The 16640-nt window shown below is 34.2% G+C and overlaps 2 protein-coding genes across 4 annotated transcripts; one reads left to right on the forward strand and one right to left on the reverse strand.

The window, feature by feature from the left end:
- Positions 1–4827: 4827 nt before the first annotated feature.
- On the forward strand, positions 4828–8603 carry LOC118034043 (putative cyclic nucleotide-gated ion channel 7). The gene is made up of 7 exons (XM_073406475.1): positions 4828–4886; positions 4976–5561; positions 5706–5921; positions 6308–6615; positions 7102–7213; positions 7455–7691; positions 7795–8603. The coding sequence occupies exons 1-7, from the start codon at positions 4828–4830 to the stop codon at positions 8515–8517; spliced, it is 2241 nt and encodes a 746-aa protein (XP_073262576.1). The 3' UTR covers positions 8518–8603.
- A 489-nt stretch (positions 8604–9092) lies between these two features.
- LOC118034028 (protein LPA3) lies at positions 9093–15344 on the reverse strand. Of its 3 annotated transcripts, XM_035039183.2 has the most exons (12): positions 14929–15343; positions 14211–14241; positions 13776–13868; positions 13633–13695; positions 13034–13145; positions 12448–12533; positions 11402–11460; positions 11211–11313; positions 11061–11121; positions 10209–10291; positions 10004–10084; positions 9093–9465 (listed from the first exon to the last, which is right to left on the reverse strand). In XM_035039183.2, the coding sequence occupies exons 1-12, from the start codon at positions 15240–15242 to the stop codon at positions 9406–9408; spliced, it is 1146 nt and encodes a 381-aa protein (XP_034895074.1). In that variant the 5' UTR covers positions 15243–15343; the 3' UTR covers positions 9093–9405. The 3 variants fall into 3 exon arrangements, with proteins under 3 accessions (XP_034895074.1, XP_034895075.1, XP_073261872.1); XM_035039184.2 differs by lacking the exons at positions 13633–13695; positions 13776–13868 and having other exon boundaries at positions 14929–15342; XM_073405771.1 differs by lacking the exons at positions 9093–9465; positions 10004–10084 and having other exon boundaries at positions 10209–10302; positions 14929–15344.
- Positions 15345–16640: the final 1296 nt, after the last annotated feature.

Consider the following 16640-nt stretch of genomic DNA (forward strand, 5'->3'; position numbering starts at 1 on the left):
TCCCTGAAAAATTATTGCTAGCCAAATTAAGGATCTCCAGCACCTTACACATCATCCAACAGTCAGGTATTTCTCCTGAGAGACAATTGTCAGAAAGGTCAAGATAAAATAATCTCTCACAAGCAATTGAACAAAGGTTGGATATAGTTCCTGAAAACAAGTTTTTGGAAAGGATCAATAATGTTGCATTAGGTGGAAGTGGTAAGGAACCGTGCAAGCAGTTGGAGCTCATATCGACCATAGCATAATCTCCTACGACTGATGATAAATTGTGCGCTTCACCAGTGATTTGATTGTGAGAGATGTTCAAATAATTGAATTTGAAATGAAGTTTCCCAAACCAACTGCTAATGTCATCTGCAATTCCAGCATTGGAGATGTCCAGGTAGGAAATTCTTCTCTGCGTTCGCAGCCATTGAGGAAAACTAGGCCCCAGCTTGCAAGATCTCATGATTAAGATACCAAGTTGGAAAGGAGGAGTCCAGTTTAAGCTCAAGTTAAAAACAAATGCATTTGAAGAAATATCCAAGTACCTTAATTTGGTCAGGTTCAAAAAGCTAATCTCTGAGATTGTTCCATTCATGAAATTTGAGGAGATGCCCAAGTATTCAAGATCAGAAAGTAGCTGGATATTCAAGATCCCATTTAATTTATTACCAGAAAGATCTAATGTAGTTATGAAAGAAAGATTCCTCATATCAGGCACCTCTCCTACCAAACTATTCCAAGACAAATCCAATGATTCCAATCTACCAAGATTCGCCAAGGCTCTTGGTATTTCACCTTCAAAATGATTCCAAGAAAGATCAAGACTTTCAAGATTAATCATGGCCCCAAAAGCTTTTGGGATTTTTCCTTGAAACTCATTATGATAAAGGTCGAGATGAACAAGGCTATTGTTGAAGTTAAGCAACCAGGGGAAGATTGAAGATGTGAGGCTGTTGGAAGAAAGATCAATGTCTGCAAGTGATGCAGGGGAATAATTGGAATGAAATAATGGTGGAGAAATCACCGAAGAGAGCCCACAATCTCTCAAATACAAGTTGTGCAAAGAAGGGTGGCTACTGATTGCTTGAAACCAATCTGTAGTTCCACTCAGGTCTATGGAGCTCAAATCAAGATGTTTCAAAGCAGGAAGACGAGAAAGCCAGCTAAGACTTTCAACTTTGTTAAAATAATTGTTGCTGAGATCAAGAAAAACCAACCTGGTAAGATTCCCTAGCTGATGAGGAATAGTTCCGGTAAGACCACAATGGAACATATCGAGATGCATCAAGTGTTTTAATGAACCAATGAATTGGGGGATGGAGGTTGCACTAACCGTACTCATATCCAAGTATGCCAAGTGTTTCAGCTCAAGCAAGTGAGAGCTTATATCCCCTTTGAATTGTATGGAATAGTCTGCATGTTGATTAAGCTGAAGTGAATAAACATGACCGGTTCTGTTGTTGCACCGAACTCCTGTCCAATTGCAGCAATCACTACCAGTCCCCCATGAAGAAAGGTGATCGTTCTTATCCACGAGGTCATCTTTCAACTTAAGTAGTGCTTGTTTCTCCCTTTCCATGCACATGACTTTAACGCCTACCAAACTGGAATTGGTTTTGAATGCATTTGTCGTCATGATACACACAGTGAGCCAAGAAAGGAAGACAAGAAATGTAAGGTGTGTCCCAGCCATAGTTTGATTGATCAGTGAGTGTTCTGAATCAAGATGAAAGATCAAACTACCTCATTGGTGTTAATTAAGTAGTAAATGCTTTAGCTTGTGGAAAACTGTTACTAGTCAATAGTCGTGCACTTCCTTGTCAAGATCATAAATGGTGCTCCTTCTTGGATATTGCGCGTTCTTAGTTTCTTGGTCAAACACGGATATGTGTTTCTATAACCACTCTATAAATCTTTATTTCCCAACATATTTTCCAACAATTTTCTTCATCATTTTCATGAAAAAACACACTATCAAATGAAAAATATCTTAAAAGCGACTCGGAAAAAGATCTAAAATGCAAATTCATGTTAGAACCCACGAATAAGTGCCTAAATAAATACTACTTATATGGAGCAAAAATAAATGAGTAAAGAAAACTTAAAATAATAAATATTGTTAAGCAAATTTTTTTTTTAAAAAAAGATATAAACTCTTGAAATTAATTTTTAAGAGTAAATAATATTGAAAAAAGGAAAAAAGTAAAATATTTTAAGCCTAAATTAAAATGAAAAATATATAAACCTTAAAAAAAGAAATTCAACGAATTTTTTGGTGCTAATTCACATTTGGGTTCTAGATGCTTGTGTTTTCATAGCACATTTTGACCTGGTCTCTATACAGATCATCTATATATTTATGGTTTGTGATAGTCTGTAATATTTAAGTTAGCTTGACCCAAATATTATTAAAGGAAATTTACAAATAGATTAACCAACCTGTAGGATTTTTCCTTGCACTTCCTTCCTAATTAATATTGAAGATGAGAATGTCGTATAATTTTTTATATGAAGTTTAGCCTTTAGAGGGTACATAAATTTGAAAATATGTGAAGTTATATAACCTTATTTCTTTAAAGAAGAGAAATCAATTTTGATAGTAGTTGAATTTGTTTGATTTTTATAATTGAATATTTTATTTTAAATTTTATTTAAATACTATTTAATATTTTTATTTCACATAATTCAGAGTCCGTTTGTTTTAATTTGTATTTTAAAAACGTTTTTTTAAAATAAAAAGCATTTATTTTTTTATTTTTTAAAAATTAATTTTTTTGAGTGTTTTCATATCTTTTTGATATGTTAATTTTAAAAATATTTTTTAGAAAATAAAAAATATATATTATTTTAATATATTTTTAAGTAAAAAACATATAAAAAAATAACTATTAATACAATATTAAATGGTATCTTAATTAGAGATGTCATATAGTTAAAGTGAAAAACTCTTGCTAAAGCTTAACCAAAAATTTCTTGGATTGAAAGATCCAAAAATAAAAACTCCTTTGCATATTTTTCAATTGTAATTGATGCTAATTAATATAGATTTTTTATTTAAAATATTTAGATGATCAACTTTAATTTTGTTAAATAAAGATCAGGTCATATAAGAGCACATGACTTTAGTAGAGAAGATAAAAATTGGAGTTAGGTAAAACAAATATCGATTTAATATTTATTTTTTATTTAATAATTTTTTTAAAAACAATTTAATCTAGATTTTGAAGTAAATTTTCTCTTCCATTTACTTGTTTACATGACATCTTATTGATGATATCAATCCTAAATATTGTTTTAAGCATAGTATTTAGACCTGGTCCAGTCCAAGACCAGGTTTCGGTTTTCGAGTTTTAACTGGATCACCGGGTTAATTTGTTTTTTTTTTAAATCAAAATAACGTCGTTTTAGTAAAAAAAAAAAAAAAATGTCAACAGGTTGTGACCAGGTTTTTAACCTGGTCAACCGAGTTGCTGGGTCACATCGGGTTTTTTCTTTCCTTATTTTTTCTTCAACTCAGCCCGGTTCTAGTCCTGCGTTGGTCGGGTCTCTGGTCAACCAGCCAAGCCGGGTCGGGTTTCAAAACTATGGTTTTAAGTATCATTATACACGTCATCAATTAAGGAACACATCATAATTTGATTAACAAATTAAAATCCATTTAAATACTTTATTACAGGAAATAAAATAAATCAAATGTGAATAAAATTAAAAATTAGACACTCGGTTAAAAAAAATTAGACTCTCAAAATGAATAATTGTGTTTTTCATCTTTGAAAACACGCTTAATTAACACTTAATTGCTGGGATAGATCATGAAGAACTTTTTGTATTATATTATATATAGTATACTGACGAGATTGGTAATAGTTTTTTTCTTCTTATTATTCCTGAAAGATAAATATCACTAATTTGTTTCTAAAGCTTAATTATAACATTGTCTTAGTGTCTAACGTCAGAGTAACAAGATTTTTGTCCAAATCTCGATACATGCATGCATGTCATGTAGTTCAATTGAGTGGCATGGCTTGATCATCACCTTAATATATTCAGAATCTTTTTGTGCAACCGTTGTACCTGCCTAGCTCGAACATTGCCAAAAATCTTCTATAACCACCTTTCTTTGTGCTCTAAATTTCCCTCTGCCTCTGTCTCTTCGGAAGATTTTCTTTTTCAAAGCTTCTTCTTGGCTCATTAATTTGTGTAATTGAAGCTACAAGGATCGGTTGCCTACGTAAGCTCATTGATCTTTCCAAATTTTCCTTTTAGATGAAAATGTAGCTGTGTTTCAATATCTACTCTATCTTTTCTTTATGCATCTTTAGATCTGATATACATGTTTCTATCAGGAATTCCTTTTCTTTTGCTAATAGAACCATTAATGTCTGAGAGACAAAAAGAAACGGGTTCTATAAGATTTGGAATATATCTATGTTTTTTCATCTTAATATTGCCATCATGGAAGGGATGATATATTAGAGAGGAATGGCTCGTGAAGAGGGGAAGATGGAAGACCTAAAATAATAACAATGTTGTTAGTAACTTTCATCAATTTGTGTTACCTTCCCAACACCATAGAAAATTGATACTTTCTCCATGATGGTACGTGCATATACATTTTGGGTATTTTGCCACATTTATTTCTTCAAAATTTTCCTATTCAAAGAGAGATTGCATTTTTTTTTATTGAATGTTTTGAGTATTTCAATTTCATAAAGATTTCCATGGTAGAGTATCTTAAACATTTATGTTTTATCTGTGCAGGAGTTTCTATCGGTTGCTGTTAGATCATGGTAACCAGTAACTTGCCTTGAAAGGTATCTATGTTCCCCATTCTGCAAAATGTTTGATTGTGGTTACAAGTCACAATACATTGGTGGCCAGAAGGAAAAATTTGTGAGGTACATCAGATCCTCTTATGTTCATCTTTATGATGTGTGCTTTAACATGAATTATCTAACCCCATGTTGGCATATTTTGGAACTCGTAGGTTGGATGATTTTGATTCGTTATCAGTGACTTCTAGCAATAAAGGAATGAAGAAACTGAGATTTAATGTAGACGGTTTCAACATAAGTACTGGACACGAGAAGAAAAATGCATCAAAATCTTTTAGACATGAGGTGAAAAGAGGATCAAAAGGATTGGTGACAATTGGACGATCACTTAAAACTGGAGTCGCTCGTGCAGTATTTCTGGAGGACCTTAAGGTGTCTGAGAAGATGATTTTTGACCCTCAACACAAATCTCTTCTGCTATGGAATAGGCTTTTGGTCATGTCATGCATTTTATCAGTATCCATCGATCCTTTGTTTTTTTACCTTCCTGTCTTCAACTATCAAATGACTTGTCTGGGTATGGATACAAAGTTAGCAGCAGCAATTACAACTATGAGGACAACACTTGATGTTTTCTATCTGATTCGTGTTGCTCTTCAGTTTCGAACAGCCTATGTTGCACCATCATCACGGGTTTTCGGACGAGGTGAACTTGTGATTGATCCCGCACAGATAGCCTCCCGGTATTTAAGCCGTTATTTTATTGTTGATTTTCTCTCTGTGCTACCTCTGCCACAGGTTTGAGAAATACTTTTCTTCTTTCTGGCTTATTGCATTCTTAAATTTTAGCCCTGCATTGTTTTTTTTTTGTTTTTGTTATGAACAAGTCTATTTTATTCTATATGGTAGTTGTATACATACTATATTTATCTTCTTCTGCAGATAGTGGTATGGAAATATCTTACTAATAAAAAGAAGGGCTCGGAGGTGTTAGCTACGAAGCAGGCATTGCTGATTATTGTTTTTTCTCAATACATCCCAAGGTTTGGTCGCTTTTTTCCTTTGACTTCAGACCTGAAAAAGAGTGCTGGTTCCTTTGCTGAGAGTGCTTTAGCCGGTGCTGCGTACTATCTACTTTGGTACTTGCTTGCAAGTCATGTAAGTAAATAATTTTATGCAGCTAGGTCTTACTAGTATGTTTGATCCTTGGATATTTGGATAGGAGTGGCTGCATTGTGTTTTACACCAACGTTGGTCAAAGTTCTTGTCCCTGGAGAAATCAAGATAATCACCCCAACAAAGTTTTGGTTTGTTTCTGTGATGTTCTTAGCTTGAATATATAAATGTAACGCAAGGAAAATGACTCAAAGTCCTAAATGTTGCACGATGGATTGATGAACTTTCAACATTAACAGACTATCTACTGATCTTAGAATCTACATTTCTTACTTTTCGCTTAAACCAAATATTACTAAGATACATTAAAGATGCCTGTGGAGCAATTTATCAAAGTTATCTGACAGAACTCGGGCCCAACTTCACAGATAGCAGGGGCTTTCTGGTATTTGCTAGCCATTGAACGTAAAGGCACTTGCTGGAGAGAAGCTTGCAGGCTAAGTGGGAAATGTAACGTAGACTTCTTGTACTGTGGCAATAAATTACTGACAGGTTACCATGATTGGCGAAGGATAAGTGATAAGGTTCTTGGAAACAAATGTGATGTCGACAAAGATGATAATTCACGATTTAATTATGGGATCTATTTCCAGGCCATGTCCTCGGACATTGTGTCATCCAGGAAGTTTGTCTCCAAATTCTTTTACTGTTTATGGTGGGGCCTGCAAAATTTGAGGTAACTTGTGTAATTGATCTTTATCTTCATAATACAAGAGGAGATATCAATACATCTCTTTTTTGCATTTTCCACAAAATTTGAAGGTATCATGATTCCGCAAAAAGCTTTCCTGTTCACTTTATCAAAATCTAAGTTTAGTCCTCTGAGCTATATGCACAAGGTATCAAAAGAACATGAATTTCAATACCTGAGGTCCGTGGAAATTTTTCAATCCAATAGTGGCAGTCACTGTTGGAGAGCATTTTTATTTTTTATTTATCAACTACTCACCCTTCTGAGCTATGATCAAGTATTCTATGAAGACTAAACTTTTCTGAGCACATAAATCTGTCACACTTGTTCAGGGTTTGAACAATCATTTACTTCTAACTGTTATCTGCGCATTCACGTTTGGATTCTTTGGTGTTAAAAAGAGAATCCAGAAATTATTTCTGTTCTTGGAGTTTTATTTACTCAAGGCATTTGCTGTTTTACCTTCCACAGTACTCTTGGCCAGGGTCTCCAAACAAGCACCTATCCTTTGGAAGTTATCTTTTCCATACTGTTAGCTATTTCTGGGCTTATCCTCTTTGCACTTCTGATTGGAAATATGCAGGTATGTTAAGATTTTCACTTCTATGAATGTTCATAAATGATTGGTTACAGATGCCTCTTTAAATAATTTGATGAATGCCGAGGCGACTCAGGTCGTCGAATTTGTGTTACGACCTTATTGTGGACCGTGGTTTTTGATGATCTAACTAGTATAATTGATATTGATCCAATTTACTCATCGATCCAAAGAAGCAGCATTGCATTATTATACTGATATTTCAGCTGTCTTGTGGTTGCAACAGACCTACCTTCAGTCTCTTAGTGTTCGTTTAGAGGAGATGAGGATCAAAAGGCGTGATTCTGAGCAGTGGATGCATCATCGCTTGCTTCCACATGATCTTAGAGAGCGAGTTAGGAAGTACGATCAGTACAAATGGTTCGAAACTCGTGGAGTGGATGAAGAGAATTTGGTGCAGAATCTACCGAAAGATCTCAGAAGGGATATCAAGAGGCATCTCTGTCTGAATTTGGTCAGAAGAGTAAGTATAGTTTTATTCTTTAGAGTTATCATTGATGCTCCTTTGGTTTGCTTTTTTCCAATATTTTTGCGGAAATATGTCTTTGGACATGGTGGTGATGCAGGTCCCTCTATTTGCCAATATGGATGAAAGATTGCTGGATGCCATTTGCGAGAGACTGAAGCCAAGTTTGTATACAGAGGAGACTTACATAGTCCGTGAAGGTGATCCAGTTGACAAGATGCTTTTCATCATTCGCGGACGCTTAGAGAGTGTAACTACTGATGGCGGGAGGAGTGGGTTTTTCAACCGAGGTGTATTGAAAGAAGGGGCCTTTTGTGGTGAGGAGCTTCTGACTTGGGCACTGGACCCTAAATCTCTTGGCAATTTGCCATTATCAACTAGAACAGTGGGGGCATTGACTGAGGTAGAGGCTTTTGCCTTGGAAGCTGAAGAGCTAAAGTTTGTTGCATCTCAGTTTAGGCGTCTTCATAGTAGGCAGGTGCAACACACCTTCCGTTTCTACTCTCAGCAATGGAGGACTTGGGCTGCCTGCTTTATCCAAACTGCTTGGCGACGGTATTCCAGGAGGAAAGCAGCAGAACTTCGCCGCCTAGAAGAAGAGGAGGATGATGATGTAGACTATGATGAGGAAGATGAAGATGATGGCGATGATGATGATGAAAGGAAATTGGTTGGAGAACTTGACTCTGCCGGACTACGTGCAACAATCTTCGCTTCTCGCTTTGCTGCCAACGCTCTTCGTGGACACAAGCTTCGCGGCTCGAATTCTAGAGGCCTGAAGAAGCTGCAGAAGCCCCCAGAACCGGACTTCAATGAAGAGTGATTAGTGAAGTAGGGATGGTTTTATCTGTCTGAATATTCTTATATATATTGGTTAATTGGAAAGTTGAGAGCACCATTTCAACCAAATTGTGTTTTGTTTAAATAAGGTAAGGTTTATTAACATGAGGATTCCTTTGTCTCTTAAATTTGTCCATCCAAAATTTATCGAAGGCAGGTTTAGGATTACAGGATAACTTCACATGCAGAAGAAAACACATTTGATCAGCTTGATGAAGGCTGAGATTGAGCACCATGTGATGCAATTTGACTGTGAACTCTCTACAAGAATTGGATCCAAGTTTCAAACATGAGAAAAATAGGAAAACGAAAATCCGTGAACAAATTCAAAAGCTCGTATCCTTGCCCAGATCCAGTAATAATTTTTTTAGTTGCGAGTCTCTTATTTGATTTCTACTGCTTTTCTTACAGGGCAATGATTCAGAAATCAGGAGTTACGTAAAACTCTGGACCAAAGCAAGATGCATCTCATGATTCTTGCAATATTTTATGTGCCTCAATCAAATTAGGAATACTTCGGTTGAGCATTGCAAGTTACAATCAAGTCGCCAAAAACAGTACTCTCAAAATTCAATTTCTTTTCTTTTCATGCTTTCTGCAACCAAGCAGAGAATGAAAAATAACCGAGGTTCCTGTACATTCTTTACAATAGCCGTGCGTTTGAGGCCTATTCACTTTATCAGAGGATACATGAATAAAATTTAGTAAAAAAGAGAACAAATATTAAAGCAGGAATGCAATTTATAGAATAGGAAAGGAAGCAAGAAGGAACAAATAAATCTCCCAGCTCCTGAAACTTGACTATTTCAGGTAAAACTTTTCTGCTCGACTTACAGTAAGTTTCTGGCGGTGCTTTCTTGCTGCTGCTAACTCAACTACGCCAATCAGAAGATGTTTCAAGTTCAACATCTTCTTCCCACCAAGTGGCAGACTGCAATACCAATCACGCAATTGACATCATGAAATTTCAGGTTCCTTTTTTATATAATTTTTTTGGGGGAGGGGCTGAAAATTCAACTACGGAAACAGATTTTCAGGTACAGATGGAATGAGGGACATAGTACTGTAATAGATTTTGGAAATTACATTATATGTGAAGGAAAAAATATTCAGCAGGGACACGTACAAAGTGCTGCCAGTGTATGTGTATGTATGTCCACATATATTTATGCATGTTTGTTCTTGCTAAGTATAAAAGTTGAATAGGGGAGTTGTGAATTGGAAAAACTACTCAACTACACAAATAAAATGAGTAGTCAGAGAAAATAGGCAATTTAACTTCAAGAGTTCATTTCCATCTTTATGTTTTCTATTATCAACACAATCTCAAGTTTTTTGTCATGCATCTAATGGAATTCCATCTCTTGTGATCGTGTTGACAGCAGTCCCAGGGATCAATTCAAAAGCATTTACAGGCTTATTAGAATAGCAATGCAGAACAGAGAGGAACTACTTGGATGGATAATTACCTTGTAGCCTCTGCGAAGAAATTCTAGTGAGGTTCCTTGTTCTTCCTGCAGTCCAAGGACCCTCAACAATTCTTCTTTTGTCTGAAGCATATAAAATAGCCATCCAAAATGAATAGAATTATTTGTAAATAAAACAAAATAATATACCAAGCTATTGTTAGCTAAGGGAAGCAAATCCAGCTTGTAAGGTGAAACAAATACATACCTCACCAAGTGTGAAGCGCGTTGCACTCTCTGCTACACATGCATAAGAACCATCTGCTTGTTTAAGCATCACCTGCCAAGGCCCTGTACATATTCTGAGTAGGATAAGAGACACGGAACAAACTATTCAACCCAGGATCAGGTAGAAACAATATTGATATCGATGGAAATCAAATAATTAATTGTAGAAAAGAATCATCATCAGTTACTACCTAGAAAACATAAAGGTAGAAGGTGTCTTGACAATAAGAGAAGTTAGGTTAGTTTGGAGGAAGCAATTGAACACTAGACCATTTGTTACATGAAAAATGATCACATTAAATCATGGCTTAGATACATAGCATTTCTAGTTATGTCGTTCATTTTATAATCAACTTTAAGTACAACAACTTAAAACTAAGCATATGATTCTGTTTAGGGATTAGGATGAGGTAAACTATGTTCACATATATAAGTGGAATATAGCATGCCCCTAAAAGCAATCATCCGTGAACCATCTGTTCAAGATTAGTATTGTCAACTTATTGTGCCAGTAGAATCTAAAAAATAGCCTGAAAAGAAGCACCAAAGCAGAGCTGTTAGGCCAAGATGGCAGGACAATAGTCTTTTCCAAATTAATCATACCAAGTTTTAGCCATAAGATTTTACAATAAAATACCTAACCAAAGTCAGAATCTTGATTTAGCAATTTCATCATTCTGTCAATCCTCTCAAAAATATAGGCCTCTAAGAAACCATCCACACAGGTAACTGCAGGTTATGGGTTAAAACCTAAAAGAAAATTCCAATCTCAAAAGAAAAATGAAATTGGATCAAGATTTCTGCCATGACTTAGAGAAATTTAATTCCATACCAGGGTATTGGCGAAATAATGCTCCACTGTAATTTACGATATAAGGTGCCACTCCTATTGTCTTACATCATTAAGAACAAAGTTTATCAAAAACCACATTTCATAAAACAGAAGGCAGGAAACAGGTTGATGTCAATGAATGAAAAGAACCTTTGAGTACTCTCTGATTCGAATATAAAACACTGGAATGAATTGTGAAAGAAATCGATAGTGCAAATCTTTGGTTGGAAATCCCAAAAGACCCAAGTCAGCACTGAAAAGAGGAGGAAGCTTTTATTCAACCAAGAGTAATTTCAGTGATAAGATAATAGGTATACAAAGTAAATCCACAAAAACTATACCGCAATGTGTCAAGTTCAAGATTGAATAGAAGTGTCGGGGTTGACGTTGCAAATTTTTCCTGCACATTCCCATCAATCACAGCAGGTGACATAACTTCTGCAATTTGCAGATGCATGCAAAGAGAAGTGCAGGTATGATGAAAGAGATATGCAAGTATGACACTAGCCAGAGTTATTGTCCAATTGAGGTGCTCACAACTTCAGGATTTTATACGACCAAAGAATTTTCATGTGAACTATAACTAAAATTAGTGACTCTATGAAAGTAACATTGCAACAAGTGGTTAAAGACATCAAATAGTTCACTACATAATTGATATCCCGAGATGCAAATACATTGAAATGATTCAAAATTTTTTTTTTTTTTATGAATTAGATCCTACAATTTTAGAGTGCTTATGTTGGAATGGAATGGAAGTACCCAGATAAACATGAATGGTATTACTAGAATAAACAAACATGTCCGCATCTGTGCTGTCATTATTTTCTGCATGGATTGATCAACATATATTAAAACCAATGAATTTATACAGATTATTTAATCAGAAAACCAATAAAAAGATGTGCCAGACCCCGTGAAAGAGAAAGAATGAAATGATCAACATTTAAAAAATTAAAAAAATTGCAACCAGTATTTCCTTGCTAAGGATACAGGAGGGGAAAAAAGTGCATGATCACTGGCAAGTTTCATATATATTTTAACACTTATCTTCTGAATTCATTAGATTACTAAATTGATTTTCAAATTCCAACGTATTATGCACATCATGTCATCATATCAATATCTAAAACTTTTCTCAAGGTTGTATAACCTTAAGTAAATTAAATGTTGGATGAGCAGCTATCTAATATTTGCAAATACAGAACAAATCAATAAAGAGGATTCAAATTTGCCAGATCACAGCTGTATGCTCATGAAGCTACGGGAAAGGGAAGAAGTAGTAAAAAGTATGCAGGCATGCCAGCTCAGATGGCAACAGTGAGACTAAAATTGAAATAAAAGCTAGGATCCATGATTGGTCAAGGTTTTTCAAGATAAACCTTACCACATACTTCTCTATAACAGAAAGTTCACGTGTACTGCAGTTAATAAATACATAGAGTGATGGTGGCTCATTGGACTGCCAACGACCTACAAACAAAAGGACCGAGAAGAATGTTAAGTTCAGATTTTCCACTTTTTCTTCATTTTTTCTAAGATATTTGAGAAGGGAAATGAAAAGAGAATAGCACAATAAATTATAATAATATAAATGCATACAATTGATCTACAGGGGCAACCAATGTTCCTCTATTCTTGACCATAATATGCAATCATAAGTAAACTAAAAAAACAAACCGCATCATATGATATGCAAATAAATGAGAGAGATAGAGGTCATTATTTAAAGGAAAAATTGAAATAGCACACAAGTTTTTCCAAAAAAACAACAAACCAGTACAATTGTTATATGATCACACTGCTTATATTGACCTCTAATGTTGTCGAAGCTTAAATACTCTCTTTATTATGGTAAAAGGTATGTTCAGTAGCATTTTAAAGAAAACACCTCCATCTCTTTTCATGCAGATTGAGTTAGGATGTTGTTCAAATACAGACTTCTACATTGGTTTAAAATTTCTTGAACTAACCTTCACTGTCATCTTCAAAATCAAAATCCAAGGTGTTCCTCACAGACTTGAAAAATGTGGTGATGGGACCACTCGGAATATCATCAAGGGAACCTATGGTTATACCATCAATCTGAAAGAAATAAACAAAGAGGTAAAGTCCAAATAAGAATTGATGAATGTTGAAAGTCAAGCTTCTTTAGTTTCAGAAGGGTTTCCTTGAATCAGGTTACAGATTGAACTAAGAAAATAAACTACGTTTGACTAGAGAAAGAACTCAGAACTCAATTTGTGTTCTATATCATCTTTTAAGTGCAAGGAAGATCAATCTTTCTGCTAATTGAGGTGTATTGAACTCATGATTCATCAGATACTTTTTATGAATGTCAACTAAGTATTGTAAGTTATAAAATGATTGTATTTTTTTTTTTTTTTTAACTGCTTTGTATGTTAGCTTAACTCCTGAACCACATCCCACAACCAAATTCATTCTAGAACCAAAAGGCTGAAGGAGCTTCTAATTAGAAGGTAAAAGCCAAAGGCCCTTGCTAAGAAGAGACCTCAAGCCAACCATCTATGATTACTCGGAATAAGAGGTTAACCTCGAATTAGAATGTTACCGAGTCAAGAGCTGTCTTGAAAATTCGACAAGCCCTTAGCATTTCTGGCTTATCAGGAAACACCTGGAAGTGAAAACACCATGTTCAGCTCTTCTTTTTTTATGTGGAAGTGGATAATTTAATAGATGACAATCACATCTTACAACGCAAGCTCTGGTTTCTCTTTTTTCTTGCAGCTTCCTTATAACAGCCAAGGCAAGTTGAATGTTGGCATCAATGAACTCATCTGAAGATCCCTTCACATAGTCAGAAATTTGAAATTATAAAATTTCCACGTTTACTATTTTCTTGTCTTCCCTAGGAGGCAAATCAAACCATCCTCAAAGACAAATAACAAATATTCTGGTATTGTACATCTTATAAATGATAGCGCCAATATTTGATGAGGAAACAATATATATTAGGACTACAAATGCCCACAAGAATTCCAAGACTATACACAGATTTGAAAAGTGAAATACGTATCAATGAATTAAGTATGGCATGAAAAATAAACAACTATGTGTAATGATACACAAACAACTGAAAAACAAAAAAACATTAACACAATGAAGGAACTCAAGAGCCAAAGTTCATACCTTGTAAGAAGAGATGTTGCTAGGCAAGGGCCTGAGATGCAAACCAAGGGTGAAAAGCACATAGAAAATAAGTACATGGAGACTACGGAAATCCACAGAAATGAAACAATTAAGAGAAACAAACGGCAGAAGGTATCCGGCAACGATGGTACAACATTGCTTCAGGACCCATTTACATTAAAAACAATAAGCAAGGGGTAAGACAATTCATGATTGATTTTGTAACATCAAGACCAAAATCTCAAACCCCTAAACTCAACTTAAGTCAACTAATCCTTAGCCACGAACTAGTTCAAATATCCTTTTCAGGCAAATTATCATCCTTGGGTCAATTTTCTTGTTAACTTTGTTGATCCTAAATCTTTTTTACTTGTTCACACTAGGAAAGCACTTCATTGAATATAAATTTGAAACTTTAAGCACTTCCTTTCTCAACTAAACTAAATTTCACATAGAAAATGTTTCTTTTATAATTCAAAAACAAAAACAAGACGTAAGACTAGAAATGAACACATGATATCACTGAAAAAAGTGAACTTTTTCCTTCTGCATTGAAAGGAACCTACTTTCATGATGTGGAGTGCAAGTTACGAGATGGGTATCGCTAAAACAAAAATTCCTAGCCAAATAAGCAAATGGGCACCTAAAAAACCGTGAAACAAAAAATTCATAGAAGCTAAAAACAGAAAAATCAAGATACGAGAGGAAATGGACTTACGGGAAATCGATTTCCAGGCGTATTTTTCCATCTTGAAGGGAAAAGGCAAGAGAATTGGCAGCATCAGTGACAAGAACTTCATAAGACTTAGGCTTGTAAACTGCAACTCCACTCTTGGGGTCATGACTTTGAGTTGTTTGTGACTTTTGTTGTTTGTTGGTGTTGGCGCATTGGATTTTCGTGGTGTAAGAGAGTTTAGAGAGAGTTGGAGAGGGAGAGCAGAGTGGAGTGGAGGAGACGACGGAAATAGAGGAACGAGGGAGAGAAGAGAGGGAAGAGAGTGAGAAGGTCATTAGTGGCATGGCCATGGCCATGGCCGGTTTCAGTTGGTAAAGAGATGTCGTGACTTGTGAGAGACGTTCGGCTCCTTGCTATATGGACTAGATATGTTGACAGACCTTATCCACACAAATATTAATATTGAGTTATTTATACGCTATTTTTCATAGATTACATCTTCTATGAAAAACATTTTGTCTTTCATATATCATATATGGGTTTTTAAACAAGAAACTGATTGAGCATAAATAGTGGTAAAATTAGGTCACTTCATGCTGTGATGTCGGTCGAATAAAACAAATTAATTATAAAAAAATGCTTCAATTATAATAAATTTTTTGATATTATTATTAAACTTACTCCAAGGTTAAAATTAAAAACTCTCAACTTAATTATGTATCTTTTTAATTTATTTTTTATTGAATAATATAAATAAAATATTTACAAAACCAATGATCAATATAATATTGGAATGTTTAGTAAATTATAGTCCTTATTTTCTAAACAAAAATTCATAAGGGTCTTTAAAGCAAATTCAAAATAAAATATTTAAATAAAGTCATAATATTTTTTATATGGTTGAAGAAATTTTATAAATGTGATAAAATTATATCAAGAATATTTTAATATATATATATATATATATATATATATATATATTAATTAAATATCCATGAGTGTTGTTTTTCATATGAGGCATATATTAATTGAAAAAAAAAAGTTGGAATTTTCATTAAAAAAACTGTAATAATATTTGTTAAAGATGATAGATTTGAATAATATAAAATGTATTTTAATCTAAATTTATATATATATAGAAAACCTAGATGTGTAGGTCTAGCTCATCACGCCTCTCTAAAAATAAAAACTCTTGTCTACACACTTATACATTGGTTATTAGTTTTTTTTTTTTTCTTTTCTTGTAAGCATGTAGACATGACCTATCATTTGCTTTTTAAAATAATAAATAATCTTAAATAAATTTGTTTAAAAATTTAAATAACTCATCTTAAATAAATTTATTTATGACATCAAATAACCCAAAAGTGGATTGAAAAAACAAAAAACAACTTAAATTGATAAAACCTCTAAAGTCTAAATCAATCATTTAAATCAAAACTATAAACAACATATATTAGTTTAAGAAACTAAAAATTTGAATTTTTTTAGTTAATTGGAACAAAACATTAACCCATCCAAAAACTAGTTGATTCAACTAAGTTTTGAGTATATATATTGAGCTTATCACGCCAAGTCCAAATCTAGTTGGATTAATATTGAAGGAACCATTTAGTAGGTGATCTAGTGGTAAAAATCTGGGATCAAAAAATTTGTTTTTTTTTTTGTGATTTCAAGTTCGAACCCTGTGGTTGCTAATATGATAACCATTGAAGGTTTACATAATCGTTAACTTCAGGGTCTGTGGAATTAGT

Source organism: Populus alba, chromosome 1, assembly GCF_005239225.2.
Source record: "Populus alba chromosome 1, ASM523922v2, whole genome shotgun sequence".
Lineage (NCBI taxonomy): Eukaryota > Viridiplantae > Streptophyta > Magnoliopsida > Malpighiales > Salicaceae > Populus > Populus alba.